At 54.9% G+C, this 16,448-nt stretch overlaps 6 protein-coding genes across 6 annotated transcripts; 3 read left to right on the top strand and 3 right to left on the bottom strand.

Annotated features, from left to right (window-relative positions):
- Positions 1–83: 83 nt before the first annotated feature.
- C8A04DRAFT_40176 (uncharacterized protein) lies at positions 84–1,700 on the top strand (the record flags this gene model as incomplete). Its single annotated transcript, XM_062784853.1, has 2 exons — positions 84–330; positions 394–1,700. The coding sequence occupies 2 exons, from the start codon at positions 84–86 to the stop codon at positions 1,698–1,700; spliced, it is 1,554 nt and encodes a 517-aa protein (XP_062633458.1).
- Positions 1,701–3,005: 1,305 nt separating this feature from the next.
- C8A04DRAFT_15260 (uncharacterized protein) lies at positions 3,006–5,689 on the top strand (the record flags this gene model as incomplete). The annotated part of the gene is made up of 4 exons (XM_062778418.1): positions 3,006–3,519; positions 3,601–4,088; positions 4,154–4,491; positions 4,573–5,689. The coding sequence occupies 4 exons, from the start codon at positions 3,006–3,008 to the stop codon at positions 5,687–5,689; spliced, it is 2,457 nt and encodes an 818-aa protein (XP_062633459.1).
- A 491-nt stretch (positions 5,690–6,180) lies between these two features.
- C8A04DRAFT_32375 (Gar1/Naf1 RNA binding region-domain-containing protein) lies at positions 6,181–7,006 on the bottom strand (the record flags this gene model as incomplete). Its single annotated transcript, XM_062782077.1, has 3 exons — positions 6,181–6,612; positions 6,708–6,859; positions 6,946–7,006. The coding sequence occupies 3 exons, from the start codon at positions 7,004–7,006 to the stop codon at positions 6,181–6,183; spliced, it is 645 nt and encodes a 214-aa protein (XP_062633460.1).
- A 609-nt stretch (positions 7,007–7,615) lies between these two features.
- On the top strand, positions 7,616–9,237 carry C8A04DRAFT_32376 (uncharacterized protein; the record flags this gene model as incomplete). Its single annotated transcript, XM_062782078.1, has 2 exons — positions 7,616–8,596; positions 8,659–9,237. 2 exons carry the CDS (start codon positions 7,616–7,618, stop codon positions 9,235–9,237), a joined length of 1,560 nt encoding a protein of 519 aa, XP_062633461.1.
- Positions 9,238–10,506: 1,269 nt separating this feature from the next.
- C8A04DRAFT_32377 (mitochondrial carrier domain-containing protein) lies at positions 10,507–11,946 on the bottom strand (the record flags this gene model as incomplete). The annotated part of the gene is made up of 7 exons (XM_062782079.1): positions 10,507–10,543; positions 10,607–11,078; positions 11,138–11,287; positions 11,374–11,506; positions 11,599–11,621; positions 11,685–11,767; positions 11,909–11,946. 7 exons carry the CDS (start codon positions 11,944–11,946, stop codon positions 10,507–10,509), a joined length of 936 nt encoding a protein of 311 aa, XP_062633462.1.
- A 1,330-nt stretch (positions 11,947–13,276) lies between these two features.
- C8A04DRAFT_15257 (autophagy protein Apg9-domain-containing protein) lies at positions 13,277–16,106 on the bottom strand (the record flags this gene model as incomplete). The annotated part of the gene is made up of 3 exons (XM_062778417.1): positions 13,277–14,602; positions 14,662–15,382; positions 15,445–16,106. The coding sequence occupies 3 exons, from the start codon at positions 16,104–16,106 to the stop codon at positions 13,277–13,279; spliced, it is 2,709 nt and encodes a 902-aa protein (XP_062633463.1).
- Positions 16,107–16,448: the final 342 nt, after the last annotated feature.

Here is a 16,448-nt window from a genome sequence, read left to right on the forward strand (position 1 = left end):
GTGACCCCTCCCCTTCTGGCTAACGGCCTTGTTGATTCCATTTTATAAAGGGGACTGGCATCGTATTATGCTGCTGTTGCGTTATGAGGACACAGGGACTTCTGTTTCTTCTTAACCTGGCCCTGGTGCGGGCACAGGCCGGTAACGACTCACCAACACTTGATCCTGATGTTATTCAGGCCGGATCGACCTTTGACGGGTCGAAGGCTCTCGGCTTTGACCCGGTTCAAGCCGCATCGACGACCTCCGGGAACAACTTTATCAATTTCTGCAAGGGCAAGACCATAACCAATGGCTTTCAGATCACAGATGGCTCCTGCAATGGAATTGGTATGTTACTACTGGCGATGGGGAGCGCGAGGACGAGAGTGTGCTGACCAGTGGTTCACATAGTCATGGGAGACATCCCTTCGACCAAGGACATGATCTCCGTGGTCATCACAAACCCACAGAACGGGGATAGTATAGACTCCAACAAAGACTTCGACATCGTCGTCCAGACCTCAAACCTGGACGCCGGCTCTTTCACCAACGCGGCATCAACCTACTACGCAGCGCCGCAGCAGTTGAACGGCGGTAAAATTGTCGGCCATGTGCACGTTACCGTCCAGGACACAGGCAAGGACCTCAACCCAACCGAGCCCATGGATCCCACGCAGTTTGCCTTCTTCAAGGGTATCAACGACGCTGGAGACGGCAAGGGTAAACTCACGGCCGCCGTGACGGGCGGGTTGCCAGCGGGGAACTACCGCCTCTGCACCCTGACAGCGGCGGCAAACCATCAACCGGTGGTTATGCCCGTGGCCCAACGGGGTGCCCAGGATGATTGTGTCCGGTTCACGGTCACCGGTAATGGGAAAACAGTCAACCCGGCCGCTAGCAATGGTGAAAAGGGGCTGGCTAATCTCGATACCATTGCTAAGGCTGTAACTCTGGGGCCTGGAGCCCCTGATCCTGGCGCTGGTGCCGATGCTGGTGGTGGTGGAGGCAACAACGGCGGGGGGAACAATGGTGGTGGAAACAATGGTGGTGGTAACGGAGGTGGTAACAACGGTGGCGGTGGTAACGGTGGTGGTGGTAACAATGGTGGTGGTAACGGCGGGGGGAACAATGGTGGTGGTAATGGCGGCGGTGGTAACAACGGTGGCGGTGGTAACGGTGGTGGTGGTAACAATGCTGGTGGTAATGGTGGTGGTGGTAACAATGCTGGTGGTAATGGTGGTGGTAATGGTGGTGGTAACGGGGGTGGTAGTAACAATGTTGGCGGTAACACTGGAGGCGGGCGTGGAAAAGGCAAAGGCAAAGGGAAAGGGAACGCACAGCCCACTACAAGCTCAGATGCGGCGGCTGCTACGACAAGCTCAGAAGACCCGGTTGCCACGCCGACTCCGACTCCTACAGTCTCCGATGAACCGACCGAGACGGCTGCTGCAGGAGGGAATGATGGTGGAAACGGTGGTGGGAACGGTGGAGGAGGCAATGGTGGAGGCGGGAATGGCGGAGGGAATGGTGGTGGAAAGGGTAAGGGGAAGGGTAATGGTGGAAATGGTGATGATGGGACAGGAGATGGCGGAAATGGAGGAGGGGCCGCAGAGCCCACGGAGACACCGCAGGCCGGGGGCGGAAGGGGTAAAGGGAGGGGAAAACGGCAAACGGACCGTCTTGCTCGTCTCTCTCGCCGGCGGCGGTTCATTGCATGAGAGACTCCGCGTTGGAGTTGAGGGCCTGTAAGATGAAAGGTGTAAGACGCTGGATTCGTGCTACGCAACGATCTTGGTAGGGCGGGGAGAGTGGCTTTTCTATCACTACTAATTGTTTTATGTTTTATATTGCTAGTTTTCTTACGGGGCGCCTTGTAAATAGAGACTCATAGTTGCTTGTCTGGACGATATTGCTGCTTTTTTGTGTACGTTTTAAATGACTTAGAGCCTTCTTCCCCGTTTCTTCTGTCTCTAGATGACTGCAACAACCGCCCCACCTGCATCGCATCACATGCTGCATAGTTAATATGTGGTTTGTTATGTTTCTACATTGTATTCCCTATCCCATACCATAAGCAGACGTGGCTGAGGATCACCCGATCGGCCACCACAGCCTGAGAGCCTCAGAGTGGATGTTTCTTACGGTTAAAGACTGCGGTGACCGCCAAACGTACATAGTACCTAGTGTAGTAGTTCTTCATTTTGAGCACGCCCAGGCAAGCCCATTGGCGACGGGAGGTTGTGGCTGTGAGGAAGAGGGGGGCAAGGGGATCAGAGGGGTTACGGTATACGTCATCTCTCGTGGAATAATACCACGGCAGCTCCTTGGTAATCGACATGTACCTAGGTACCTTGATGCGCGGCCCTCACGGTTCATCCCTTTGAAGCTCTCCGGTGTCACTCAAGCAGCAGCATTTGGTTGTTACCGCCCTTAACCCAAAGTCTACGGCCTTGAAATTCCCATGGGTTTGCCAGTGTTGGGATGACAGAAATTCAATCATTGATACAAATAACCATGTGATAAACCCAGTTCCCCAGCGGGGCTGGCGATCAACACCCCAAGTTTCCCAATCGGTTCAGTAGCACGAAGCCCCCCGGTCGATTACCGGAAACAGACAATTTGCCAAGCAGGGAGTGGTCCTCGGCAGCCAACAACGACATCACCGCACCGCTTTGCCTTGACTTCCCTGTCCAGGGTTCCTGATTCCCTCTTTCACTGAATATCGTCCCGCCAAATTGACGCAAATCTCGAAAGCCAACGGCCAACAGCCAGGTAGCGCCACGATCACGAGCTCGGCCCCGCAACGGCGGACGAACAAACTGTCCTTGCCGGTGTTACAGCACACCCCCTACTGGTCTGTCAACGTGCCGCGACGGGACGGTGTACGAGGTACGGGGGGAGAGAGAAAGAGAGCGTCGTCGGATGTCACCCGCGCTAACATCCCGCAGCGGTCCAACAGCAAGGCGAGCGGGCGTGGGCGATTGCCCAGACCACAGCCGCGCACTTTGCGTACCTCCCCAGCGATGTCGACCCCCAGGGCCACCCCCCGGCCCAACGGGTACGATTCAGCGGGCTACTTTCCGACACAACACTCCCAGCCAACCCACCACCCAAACCCCGCCGACGTTAATACCACCGCTGATACGCAAGCCGACTACGGAAGCCATTTAGGCCCGGCTTCGATGCCTCCGACCAAATTTACCGAGGAGTGGGAGGCGAGCCAGCGCGGCAGTTCCATCCTTGACAGCCCTGGTCCCGGCGCTATGCAGCGGTCTGTCTCCTACTCTGGGAATACAACGAGTGGTGGTGCGGTGGATGGGGCCGCGCTCTCCCGCGGCAACACACTTAGGAAAAAGGCGTCAGTTCGAAGGAGCGCGAGTCTCAAGCGGAGCGGAAGCCGTCGGAGCATGAAGGCCGGGAGTGTACGCAGCCTGGCTCTGCAGCCGACCACCGACGAGGACGGGATGCATAGTGCATTCTATTGCCCCGTCCCCACTACTGCGAACCCGACTGAGGCTCTCGCGAACCGGTTTCAGGGTTTGTCACTCTTTTGTCCCCACCAACACCACCTCTCCCTTGCTGTGATTATGGGCGGTTAACCTCTCCTCTTGTGAACAGCTTGGCGCAAGACCCTCAAGGACCTCATTGCCTATTTCAGGGAAATCCAGACACACTACGAGCACCGTGCAAAATCGCTGGTCAAGCTCGCCAATGTGCTCAACAATACCGCAACCCCTCCGAGCTTCCTTGCTTCTGGCGGCCTCGACGATGCCCTACAGATCCTGAGGGGTTACAACAAGCAGGCCATTACTGAGGCGAGCAAGGCAAAGGAGATTGAGGAGGACGTGATTCTTGCCCTCACGGGGCTTCGTAGTGATCTTCAGCAAAAGATCAAGGAGATCAAAAATTTGTCAGGGGACTTCAAAAACTCGGTCGACAAGGAGATGGACGGTACTCGCAAGGCCGTCAACCAACTCCAAGAGGCTCTCGGGCAGAGCGAGCTCGATCCTTCCCTGACCGTTGGCAAACAGGACCCGTACCTTCTCAGGCTTGCTGTGGATCGCCAACTAGAGAGGCAGATTGACGAGGAGAACTATTTGCACCAGGTATGCGCATGCTCCATTACAACACATGTTCTGTTTGGATAGCCGTAATTCTAACACATATCTAGGCTTACCTTAATCTGGAAAGCTCTGGGAAGGAGCTCGAGTCAATTGTGGTTGGTGAGATCCAAAAGGCATACAGCGCCTACGCAGGGATCCTAAAGCGGGAGGCAGATGCTGCTTATGGCACCATCGAGGAGTTGCGTGCCGGCCCGGTCTCCATGCCGAAGGACCATGAGTGGTCCTCGTTTATCCAAAGGGACGAGCGCTTTGTGAACCCTGAACTCCCCATGAGGCTGGCGCAGTCTATCCATTACCCTGGTCGCGATCATTATGCCTGCCAGGAAATACGAGCCGGGCTTCTTGAGCGCAAGAGCAAATATCTGAAGAGCTACACACCCGGTTGGTGAGTGACCCTCCTTCTCCCGCCATTCTTTTTATCTGGGAAATTGATATGAACATACTGTGATACTAATACCATGGCTAGGTATGTTTTGTCACCCACTCACCTCCACGAGTACAAATCGGCAGACAAGACACAAGCACCCCTCATGTCGCTCTACCTTGTTGAGCAGAAACTAGGCTCGCATTCGGCCGACGGTAGCTCATCGAACAAGTTTATCCTTAAGGGACGGCAAACTGGATCCATGCACCGCGGCCACAAATGGGTGTTTAGGGCCGAGAGTCACGATACTATGATGGCCTGGTACGACGACATCAAGGCTGTGACGGAGCGGACGCCAGAAGAGCGGAACAACCTTGTCCGTGCCAACAGCCGGAGCATCAGCCGGTCGTCTCAACGGTCGTCAGTTAGCAGCGACGGTGTTGATGATGAGGAGGAGCCTCCATTCACGGCCAATGTGGCGTCAGTTAACCAACATGCGAGACAAGACAGTTTGACTCGGCGCCCTTCCGGTGGCCGTTTCCCGTCTGATCTCCAGGTGAATGCGCAACGAGGGCTCCACGCACCCGTGTCGCCCATGAGCGCGAGCTCCGGATACTGCGAAAGTTACAACCAACATTACCCTGTCGCTGCTGTCGCGCCTACTAACAATGATCTTGGACAATGGGCATCTAACGAGGATAGCATTCAGAGCACTGCTCCTGTGGACGGTTCTGGTGGTGGTCCTGTGCAACTGCCCGGCGTAGCTGCGACCACTGCATCTCAGCGGCGGGGCTCGGACGAACTAGGCCTGGTCAATCGGTCAGTGTCGACGAAGCTGGCCGGGGCAGTAACGCCCCAGCAGCAATTGCCACAACAGAACGATGTGCCAACGTGGGCAGAACCTATACCCGTATCGAGTCTGCAGGCCCAACAGCTCTCGTCAGCGGGTCGGTACGAGACAGGCAGTGACCTGTACGCCTCGCACGGAACTCAAACACCAAACGGGGTGACCAAGTCAAACTCCACGGGGTCTCGAATGTCATGCGATGGAGAAACGGTTCGGGCGTCTTGGGCGGCAGCTAGTAGCGATGGCGATGGCACAACGGGGGCTGAGCCGGCCCCAAGACCTGGGACTACGGTGCGCACTGATAGCATTCAGACGATTTCAAACTTGCATATCCCGGGACAGTTTCCCCGGGGATCAAATGCGGGGACGTAACCGGCGTTTGTGAAGGGGTTACGGTTACGGTGGATCTTGAAATTTTCGATGAGTTAGCTAGCACAGGAGAAACCAATATATATGCAGCCTGTATATACCCTTTGGCGAGCACGCTGAATTTATACCAGCCGCCGGTTAGTTTTGCATTTACGACAGGCTTGGACGGGCGTGACTGAGTCTGGTTCAAATCAAATTTGGCCGTGAGATGTAGGGTACATATCTGGCCCACCATTCCCTTTAAATACAGGTAGAAAAAAGGAGCAAAGGAGAAAAGACATCCAGAAGCCTCACCCGTTAACGCCTGTGTACCCGGTCCAAGCCCGAGCCCTCATGTCAACATCCCCAACCTGACGTTTCCCTGCCCTGTCGATTTGGCCGACAACTCGCCCGGCAGAACGCAGTGGCTCGTCCGTGGTGGTGATACAAAGCTCACACCCAACCCCGAGGGGTGAGAAAAAACAAAGCCCACAGTTGGCGCCATAAGGTACCCCTTAGAACCGGCCCCGACCACCACCACCGCGACCACCGCCCCGAGAGAAACCACCTCCGCCCCGACCACCCCGCGGCGCACCCCCGCGACCACCACCAAAACCACCACCACCGAAGCCACCACCACCCCTTCCCCCGCCAAACCCGCCCCGGCCGCCTCCGCGACCACCACCACGCGAGAGACCTCCGCCAGGGCCACCGCGCCCACGACCACCACCCGCGCCGCCGCGACTTGGCTTCTTGACCTTGCTGACGGTGCCCGGGGGCGGCTTAGGCTTGGGAAGGAAGCGCTCGAGGGGGAGGAGTTTCTCGCCAGCGATGAAGAACTTGTCGCCGTACTTGAACGAAGTCGCTTGGATGCCCTCGGAAGGCTTGATGGTGAAGTACACTTGGTTTATAGGACCGAGCACTTCGTCGACTTTGCCGACTGCGGTCTGTAAGGGGCGGATGGTGTTAACATACGAAGGACGATGGCATTGGCAGATTTAAAAATAGCGCAAGCAAGGATGGCTAATTGGGCAAAATTTACCTTGTTCTCGAGATAGATTGGCGCGTTGAAATGGGGCACTTTAGGGTTGGTTGACTCGATAACCATCTCGCCTTCGCAGGCGTGGATGAACTTGCCCATCTCGAGGACGGTGGCCGGTGGCCCCATATCACGCTGCTGGAAGCTGCCGCGCCCTGTGTTACGTTGTCAGTCAACTGAAACACATATTCTTTTTTTTTATCTGGCACTCCGGCGGATCAATTGCCAAATGTCTACTGACCTCCACGACTACCACCAAAACCACCACCACCGCGGCCCCGAGGGGCGCCTCGAAACGACATTGTGACCTGGTTTCTGCCGGAGTATACGGTTGAGTTCGGATGCTCGAGGGCCGGGCTGTATCGCTGGATTGAGGGTGCGAATTGGCGATGTGTAGCGGTTTCGTTTGGCGTACAATTGAAGACTTCAAAAGAGACTTCGAAAATGCAGTAATAAATTTTCGGCCAGAACTTTTTGCCGGTTGATCGCCCCACATCTGCAGAGTGGACTGGGGCCCCACAGCGGCAGAGAAGTGTTCGTGCGAAAATAGCAGACACACCGTAATATGCACTGTGGTTTGTGGCGCGAACGTGTGTTAGTGGCCTCTTGAACCGCTGCCAAAAACAGCAGTGGCCAGATTGCTTTGAAGAAAGTCAAAAGTACAGCGTGGACAATTCAAACGTCGCGTCTCTTCTTTTTTCTGGCGCCCTGGCAACGAACACTGCCTATTCATTCGCTCTAACATTCGACAACATTCTCGCTTAGACAAGTACCTTTCTTCTAGCCTGGGGGTTTCCCGGCGTAATCCTCGACGGCGCAATCGCAATCAACAACACACTGGTTCGCTGTCGTGATATCCCCGGTCATCTGCAACCACAACGCCCGTCAGCGCCTTGGAGGCTAGTTTCATCATGCTGGTCCGTCTGTCAACGCTCGCACTTGCTGCTAGCATTCTTACCACGCCTTCGTTAGTGGCGTGTCTTTCCGCCTCCGATATTCCCGCCGATACCCCAGTTTCTCGCCTCCTCGCTTCCGCGCAGACTCACCTTTCCAAAGGAGAAACTGGCGATGCCCTCGTCTACTACGACGCTGCCATTGCGAGGGACCCCACCAACTACCTTACCTTCTTCAAGCGTGCGACCACCTACCTTTCGCTAGGGCGCACCTCGCAAGCGACCGACGACTTCCAAAAGGTGCTGCAGCTCAAGCCCGGATTTGAGGGTGCACACATCCAGTTGGGTAGGCTGAAGGCTCGCTTTGGCGATTGGGATACGGCAAAGGAACACTACGAACATGCGCGGAAGGTGGAGGAGCTCGCGGCCCTTGAGGAGGCTAAGGGTGCGGCCGTCCTCGCCGAGGCAGCAGCTCAGTCGGAGAACTGGGAGGAATGTATAAAGCAAGCCGACGATGCCATCTTGACGGCGAGCCGCGCGCTGTCGCTTCGGGAACTGCGCGCATCGTGCGCATTCGAGCGCGGCGCGATGGAAAGGGGTATCGGCGACCTCCAGCACATCTTGCAGATGAAGCCAGGCGACACTGCACCCCACGTCAAGATCTCCGCTATTCAATTCTACTCGCTGGGCGAGCGGGAAGATGGCATGGCGTCCATCCGGAAATGCCTACATTCCGACCCCGACTCGAAGGAATGCAAGCGGATGTTGAAGGTTGAGAAGCAAGTGGAAAAGACAATTCAAAAGATCATCAAGGCCCTTGAAAAGAGCCAGTACATGACGGCCGCGCGTCATTTGGTACCATCATCTGATGGTGATGGGCTGGTCAAGGAGGTCAAGGAACAAGTACAAGAATTGAGGGGTGCCGGCGTTATTCCAAAGGCTGCTGGAGAGGCTTTGACTTCGAGGCTTGTAGAGATGGCTTGTCAAGCCTATTACGAGGTAAGCCTAACCCAATTTGCCCTATCGTTGGACAATATAGTGTCTCTAATGCGCTGGAACAGTCAAATAGCAAGAAAGCCAAGGAATACTGCGAGGAATCCCTTCAGCATGACGAAAACTCCTTCTACGGCCTGCTCTACCGCTCCAAGCACCTCCTTGACGCCGAAGAATTCGAGGCCAGCATTAACACACTTCGCAAGGCGGCCGAAGCACACCCGGGGAAGGATGACACCATTAACCCACTCATGCAAAAGGCGCAGGTCGCGCTCAAACGTAGCAAGAATAAGGACTACTACAAAGTCCTCGGGGTTGCACATGACGCCGACGAGCGTCAGATCAAGGCGGCCTACCGTAGATTGTCCAAGGTGCATCACCCAGACAAGGCTGCCAAACAAGGACTTACCAAGGAGGAGGCTGAGAAAAAGATGGCGTCTATCAACGAGGCGTATGAGGTGCTTAGTGACCCAGAGTTGCGCGCGCGTTTCGATCGCGGCGACGATCCGAATTCGCATGAGCAACCGCAATACAACCACGGGAACCCCTTTGGAGGCGGTGGACATCCCTTTATGTTCCAGCAGGGCGGTGGTGGAGGACAACAATTCCAGTTCAATTTCCGGGGCTCTGGGTTCCCGTTCGGATAATACCTTGGCTAGACTACTATTCGATTTTGTATTTGCTTCCCCCCCATACATTGTGGAGGAGTTCGGGTGTTTACGTATGAGGAATGGGCAAACAAGGAGCATGTCCCTCGAGAAAGCGTTGTTTTTTTGCTTTTCCGCGGTGAAGAAGGGAAGGAGAGTGCATAATCCGCCATCAAGCCAGATTCTGTAATTGTATGTCTGCATTATCAACAACAACGGCAATAGTGTGTCTAGTATCAGTCTCAAGCACGAAGTGGAGGGGGCGGATTCAGCATGTGCGCTGCAGGTGCAAATCCTTCTATTCGGAATCCATTTAAGGTAAATTATTGCAGCAGTCGAGAGGTGAAGACTTGGGGCGGAGCTCATCCAGTTCCTGCGGTCTTGGGCGAAGCATGCGAGCAAGCCAAGAAAGGGTTGATCTCACCTAATCCCGCGGGGTGACAACCAGCCCCCACACATTTGCTGTGTAGGTATGCGCGTTTTCATCACCAGTCAACAAGCCCTGTATTTCCAGGCCCTGCCCTCAAGGTCCACGCGGCTCGACAGCTTGGAGGAACCTCGGATCCGACTCTACCGCCAAGCGCCCTCCTATACCGTCAGAGGGCCTGAGTGAGACATCTCTCTCATCGGGACATGGGGGCTAACGTGGGATGTTTAGTGTTGGGGCAAGGCCGAGATAATTCAAACGGTGGGCGAGAGAAAGGGGAACATTCCGCTACACCAGTTGGTGGTGAGGTAAACCTGCAAGACAAAGATATCTCCAAGATAACGGCGAAAATGAGAGCGACAAAACACACGTCGCCGATTCAAGTCCATAAATGCGGTTTGCTTTTTGTTTGTCGTCCGCAGAACGCCAGACCCTCCCGCACCCTCCCGCTTAACCCTATCCCCCGGTGAAATCTCAAACCCCTCCTCTCTGTAGGACGAAAAAACGCGATATGGAAATATGTACACTGTGCCTCAATTCACAGCACATAGGCGATCTAGGCTCTGATCACCCTCCCCCACCCCCTCGTACCCTTTTCCCTGGCTGGCGGCGTGAAAACCTAGAAATTGGGCCACCAAGCTCCTGATATCGTCGCCCTTGCGCCTGGACCTTCTTCTATTTTGCATCCTTTCATTTCGGTACATGGCCAACCTTGAACCTCGCCTCGAGATCAACGGAACCTTTCCGATTAGATGACTCCATGATAGAAAAGTGACGAATTTTATGATTGAGGTGGTGCGCAGATCCTGGGATGAACTAAGTCGTTGTGGCGTAGGAAAGTGTTATATGGCTTTCGTGTTCTGGTGGATGAAGTAGGCCCTGGACGTAAACATGTTAGCATACACAGCCCCGCACTTGACGTGTAATTCTCGAAACACCCACTTTGACGCCTCGTAGGCAGACCAGCAAATTGCTGTGCTTGGCATGGTGGTCAACACCCGCGGCCGCACACCCTTGAAGAAACCACGCACGCCCTCCCTCTGATATAGTAGCCTGCAGCCGGCCACAAACCCATTGACCGTTCTAAGCTCGGCGTCTGTGGCGCTGCCCCGTGTTTGGAGCATCGTCTTGATAACATCCATGGGTGTCGTGAGGGCTGCAGCAAACCCACCCGCCACAGCACCCGCCAGGCAGTGTGTCACGGGGTCGTACTTCTTCGCCGGGTTCATCGAAGTGGAAATGGATTCGTACGCGAGGAACTGCAGAGCGGTAAAGGGGACGGTCATCGAAAGGGTTGTCGGGTAGGAGACGTAGAAGGCCGCAATCCCTTCCTTGTTGTATACATATTTGGCGCAATCGAGCATAGAGCGGTACATTTTCGCGGAGTTCTGGATCTGCATTCTTTGCTTGATGACTACCCGGCACAGGTTAGTAACACTAACCAAGGAGTAAGCCATTTGGTAGACTGCATACCGTCAAACGGGTTCATCAGCGCATCACTCGCAATCGTCGCGCATGCGCCGCTCGTCGCCGCGGCCAGCGGGTGGTGAACGCCGGCTCGGTTTCCGCCCATCACATGCTTAACAGCCTCGTACGTCGCGAAGTATACGGCGTGTGCAGGGCCTAACGTGGTCACAGCCGACCGACATTGTCAGTTTCCGACCTTCCGGTCAGTAGTCTCGTCCACAGATATGCCGAAAGACACTCACCCGCTCCAACGACCACACTCGACATGCCGCGCCATAAGCTGAGAACGCCTTCCGTGCTTGCCATCCGGTATGTAGCCTGGATCACACCAGTCCCGACATTCGAGGAGGCGGGGTGGATGAGCTGCATGCGAGTCTGCGCATCACAAGAAGAACGATCAGTTATCTCCCCGTCTCGGGCGGTTTGGCCAGTAATGTTAATATCGGGAGAGAGCACTGTTTGCTCACCTTGATCGCATCAATCGGGTACACTATTTACATCCTAGTGTCAGAAGGAGGAGAAACAAAACTCAGTGATGGTGGGGAGAGCTCACTTGCGCAGTGTTCGGCGATACCAGCAAAAGCACCTGCCGTCATGTTCTGCAGCAACGAGAAGTTGGGTGGGAGCGATTCATAACTAGACAAATAGACTCCATGTTAGTCTCCCTTTTCCCCAACGCTGGTGACCGAACTACGACTTCTGACGAGAATAATCGTTTCGCCAGGCGGAATTAGCGGTGGTGGTAGTGGTGATGGTGAGAGAATGGTGGCAACGCACTCGTAGTCCTCCACGGGCTCGGCATTTGGCTGAGCCATTGGGGAAGCCACGGCTCCCGGCGCGCCCACGTCGAGAGCCAGGGTGAAGACGGAAATATTGTGGTGGGGAAAAGATAAAGGTGGTGGTTGAAGGGTCCGTCGATAGTTTTTTTCTGCGCTGTGCTGCGATGGCGGACAGGATGGTACTGTGACGCAATGCCGGAGAGATGGGAGTTCTTCCTCTTAGAGCGACGTGTGGGTGTCACCACAAACCGCCAAAAACCACCTCAGTTCAGGGCCCGCACTTTTCGCCCGCAAAACTGTGCTGGCTAACCGAGAAGCGCACAGTTGGGGGGCCACGAAAAATGTTCCGGGATTCGAAATCGATCGAGGTAATTACTTCGTCGCCTCGGTTGAAAACGGCGCGACTACTTGGTGAGGCTACTCGGCAGGTGGAGGATAATGTGGTTCAAAGATTCATGAAGATGGACGAAAGCGGAACTCCAAAATTTTTGATGACCGTTGTCGGCTCTTCAGTACTTTTGCCAAGGGAAAAAACCGGGCCCGCTTCGGGTCGAATATCTGAACGGAATCCCATGAGCAAATCAGGGGTGGCGAGGCCTGAATTGGAAGCAATGGACCTTGTGCCCCGCAGCGCGGGGCTGAATCAATGGCACTCTTCTTTCACGCTGTGGGGGAAGTGCTGCGAGAGGAGTGGCCCGGAGAAACGCGTCCAAGAGGGGACCTCCAGACCTCCAGCTTGCACGCATGTCAGGTTATGGAGCCCTCGGTAAAACATCCCTGCAGAGATTGCTTGGTTTCTTATCAGATCCGAGGCGGGAGCTCCGCTGGGCCCGAAAAGGCCGAGGAGGCCAACCCAAAATGTCTTTCTCCGGGGTCAACTGGACTGGGCCGCTGGCCGAGCTCGGGCTTATCTGATGGATTTCCGACACACCCGGTCTCTTCGTCAGCGAGGGGGGCTGAGAATAGAGTAGCCACGTCCGCATCCACGTCGCCCTGGTCTTGGGAATTTTAGAAGGGCATTTTTGGTATTCGTACACAGGCACAGGCATGTTCTTGTTAGTTTGCCGCAGAGTCTTGGGCGTCGTGGACACGCATATTTGATGTGTGCATCCCCAAATATTGGCAACAGCAGTGCACCCACACGGGCCGCTTTATTAGTAGCATTTGATAGTTTGTTTAACAATTATCCGTCTAGCAAAGGATCCCAAAGGTGCCTTTCCTCCTCTCAAAAAGTTGAGAGTGGCCTCCTGCAAACCAAAACAAACCCATTATACTAGGAAGGCTCATACTTTCACAGTAAACTTTGACCACAATGGTGCCATGGTATCCTGTTGCAGGGTGTGCCTTATTCCTAACCCCCTTATCCTTATCGCACCCCGCCTGGTCGCCGATTTAATTGTGCCTGGTTGAACTGGCGGATCATATGGACCACACCGGCATCTGGTGGTCGTCGGGCATCTGCCGCACTGTTTTCTCTGCTGAGTGTCCTAGCTGGCGATGTCTGCCATGCCGACTCCTCAAGAGCTCCGCCACTTTCGTATGCTTCTTCGTCTCCGGGCCGCCATCCTCCTACGTTGCTGGCCTCGTCGCTATTTTCTAACGCCTCCTCAATGACACCCTGGCGGCTGCTGCGTGGTCGGCGGGGGGTGTGTATACTTCTGTTCGTGTGACTAGTGTTTGGTGGATGATGGTGTGGATCGAGTAGAATAGATGCCATGGGCGATGATTGGGATATGGCCGGCCCAGACCGGGAATCTTTTGTTGACATGCCCCGCATTCCTCGTTCACGACCTAGGTTGGATGCTTGAAGGTCCATCATGGGCGGTGGCGGAGAGTTCAAACTCGGCCAAGCTGGAGGTGGGCGGAATTGATTGCGTGCTCCCGGTGGCATCGTTGATGCAGTGCCCGTCCGGGGGTTGAGGGCAAAATTCGCATAATTCCCCATGAAACCGTAGTAAGACGCCTCCATCTTCCCGTGCTTTGTCGAGTAGTAGTCATCCCTGATATCTCCGGCCCCACCACCTTCATTGCCTTTTCCAATGCCCTTCTTAAAATCAAACTCCGCAAAAGTGCAGACGTATCCAAGCCCGTCAACGTGGATGGTGAACTCTCGGAAGAAGTCGATGATGTGGTCGCTCGAGTGTGAGAGGTTCCCCCATAGGATGAAAGGGATAGCTATGATGCTCAGAATCTCTTCCACAAAGACGACGGCCTTGGGCTGGTAAAGCGCCGAGAACTCGGTCTTGACGTCGGAGCTATGAAGCCTATCCTTCCAGTGGTCCGGCTCGTGGTGCGTGTATTGGATAACGTTGCGCATGGCAAACTCGGGGTCAAACACGGACTGCTCTTCCGAGGTGCTGCCTCGCGCTGCGGCCCAGATGGCCGTCAGAATGGCACCGTAGAAGAGGACAGTCCGGTCTGGTGTGATTTCGAAGTGCACAAACGACTCCGAATCGATAATCGAGGCGAGGGCGAGCACCGATGCAAGGGATCCGGAAATGAAGGCCACAGTCCAGGCCACCATCTCGGTTTTTGCTTTGGGAAACTGGTCCAAATAGTGGCTAGCAAATGGATAAGACATCCCGAGTCTTTTGCGGAAGAGATGGGGCAGCTCATTGAACTCGCGAAACTTCCACTCCGCTATCGGCGTATAAATACGCGACGCTAGAGCAGATGGGTTCTTGTGGAATTCCTATCAGATCTTGTTAGCGAACATGGGCGCTGTCGGAGTAGGATCATGATTTTACATACGTGGAAGTACATTAGGAAATAAACGACCACAAGATAGGTGACTAAAAACGGGGAGAGGATGAGAACCACGGCTCCCGTGAAGCGGAACCTCTCGCGAAGCTTGGTACTGAGTTCGGCCCGACGCTCGGAGCGGATGAACTCCTGGTTGACTTGGCCTCTGTCGTCGAAGACAAAGTCGAGAATGTTGAACATAAGAAGCCACTCCATCGTTCGCGTAAGGAGCTGTCGGTTTCGTAGGAAGGGGACGGGAACCCTCAGGTCCAGGATATCCTTGTTGAACATGGCAATCATATAGTTTTCCCGCCTCATCAACCGGTTCGCAATGTCCGACGCGTCAAGCCTCTCCTTCGACTGGCTCCCGAGCCACTGCCGCTGTGCTGCGGATAACGTGGTGGCCGTCTTGGGGTTGTGGTCCCTAAGCGCCATTATACGGGCGACGACTTCCTGCCACGTAATGGTCTGCATGTCCTCGTCTGGTATGTCAAGGAGATGGATGTAAAAATCGCGGATGTTGCGTAAGCGCCTGAGATCTAAAAGATATTGAATCGATTTCCATATGAAGTAAAAGGCAAACATCCACAGGCCGAGATTCCACCAAGCCGACATGTGCTTCGTGCATTGCGGGACGAGAACCTCGGAAAGGGACTTGCTGCCCTTGAATTTGCCGTAGTTGACACACTGGGAAAGGAAGGTCAAATAGAAGGCGATAAAGGCAACGTTGCTATATTAAAGTGCGTTAGCCTTTCGTTGGTATCTCCTCGGTTGCCGGGTTTGGTCACTTACACGAGATGCAGGGCCCGTTCTACCAATATGCAGCCCATTCCGTTTCCCAGGTAGTAGTCATAGACGTCCTTGATGAAGTTGTCGAGATTTGAGACGTTAGCCCACCTCCATTCAGCCTTCTTTTTGGCGTTACCCGATACCATCCCGGTGAACAGAGAGCTCGGCAAGCCCCCAACACCGCCACTAGCGGGCCGAGACGGTCCAAACGCTCCATCATCATGCAACCTTTGTTGATTCTGGGCGGTTTCCCACTGTGCGCCAGCGTGCGACGGTCCGGGGATAGCGCCGGATTGCCTTCCGGCCATTTTCTTCTGCTGCCCTGGCAAGGGCTCCATATCTACTTCGTGGGCTTCTACTAAGAGCGAGGCTGGCACATCGTTGTCTTCATCTTCCTCCTGAGATGCGCGCGGATGCCGGTGCTCTCGATCCTGGCCGCTGCGACTCCTAGACGTAGGGCCAACCGCACCACCCGAGATAGTGCGGCTCTCTTCTACCCCTAGACCTTCGGCATGTTCCAAGTCATATTCGTGAAAATCATGACTTAGGTTTTCTTCGTCTAAGAGTCCGGCTTGGTCTTCGACATCATCGCCGCGGCGTCGTAGCTCTTGGTAGAACGACCGGCCGTGGGTCGTCGGGGCAAACTTCGAAAAAACACTGGTCATCGCGTCGTCACGTTAGGGTGTGAATCGGGTTGTGATGTTGGACGACATCGGTCGAGCTAGGGAAGAATTCCGAGGAGGGTTGGTTTCTGGGCCCGGAGTTCCCCAGGCTGGAATGAGTGAATGAACTGTTTGTCGCCTGAGGATGTGAACGGTCGTGGTTTGGTGGGCTCTCCCAGTGTTGGTAGAAGAGATGCTTGTTGGGGGAGGGGCTAGGCGTCTCATGAATTTGCGCGGATGATTATGTCGATGGGTACTGCCATCGGGCAGGCAGCTTCTTGTGGGCGAGTTGCATTTGTCTCGAGGTGCTGGCGGCGTTCGTTTGGTATTGGCCGCCATGGGATC

This window comes from Dichotomopilus funicola (genome assembly GCF_033296635.1).
Source record: "Dichotomopilus funicola strain CBS 141.50 unplaced genomic scaffold C8A04scaffold_87, whole genome shotgun sequence".
NCBI lineage: Eukaryota > Fungi > Ascomycota > Sordariomycetes > Sordariales > Chaetomiaceae > Dichotomopilus > Dichotomopilus funicola.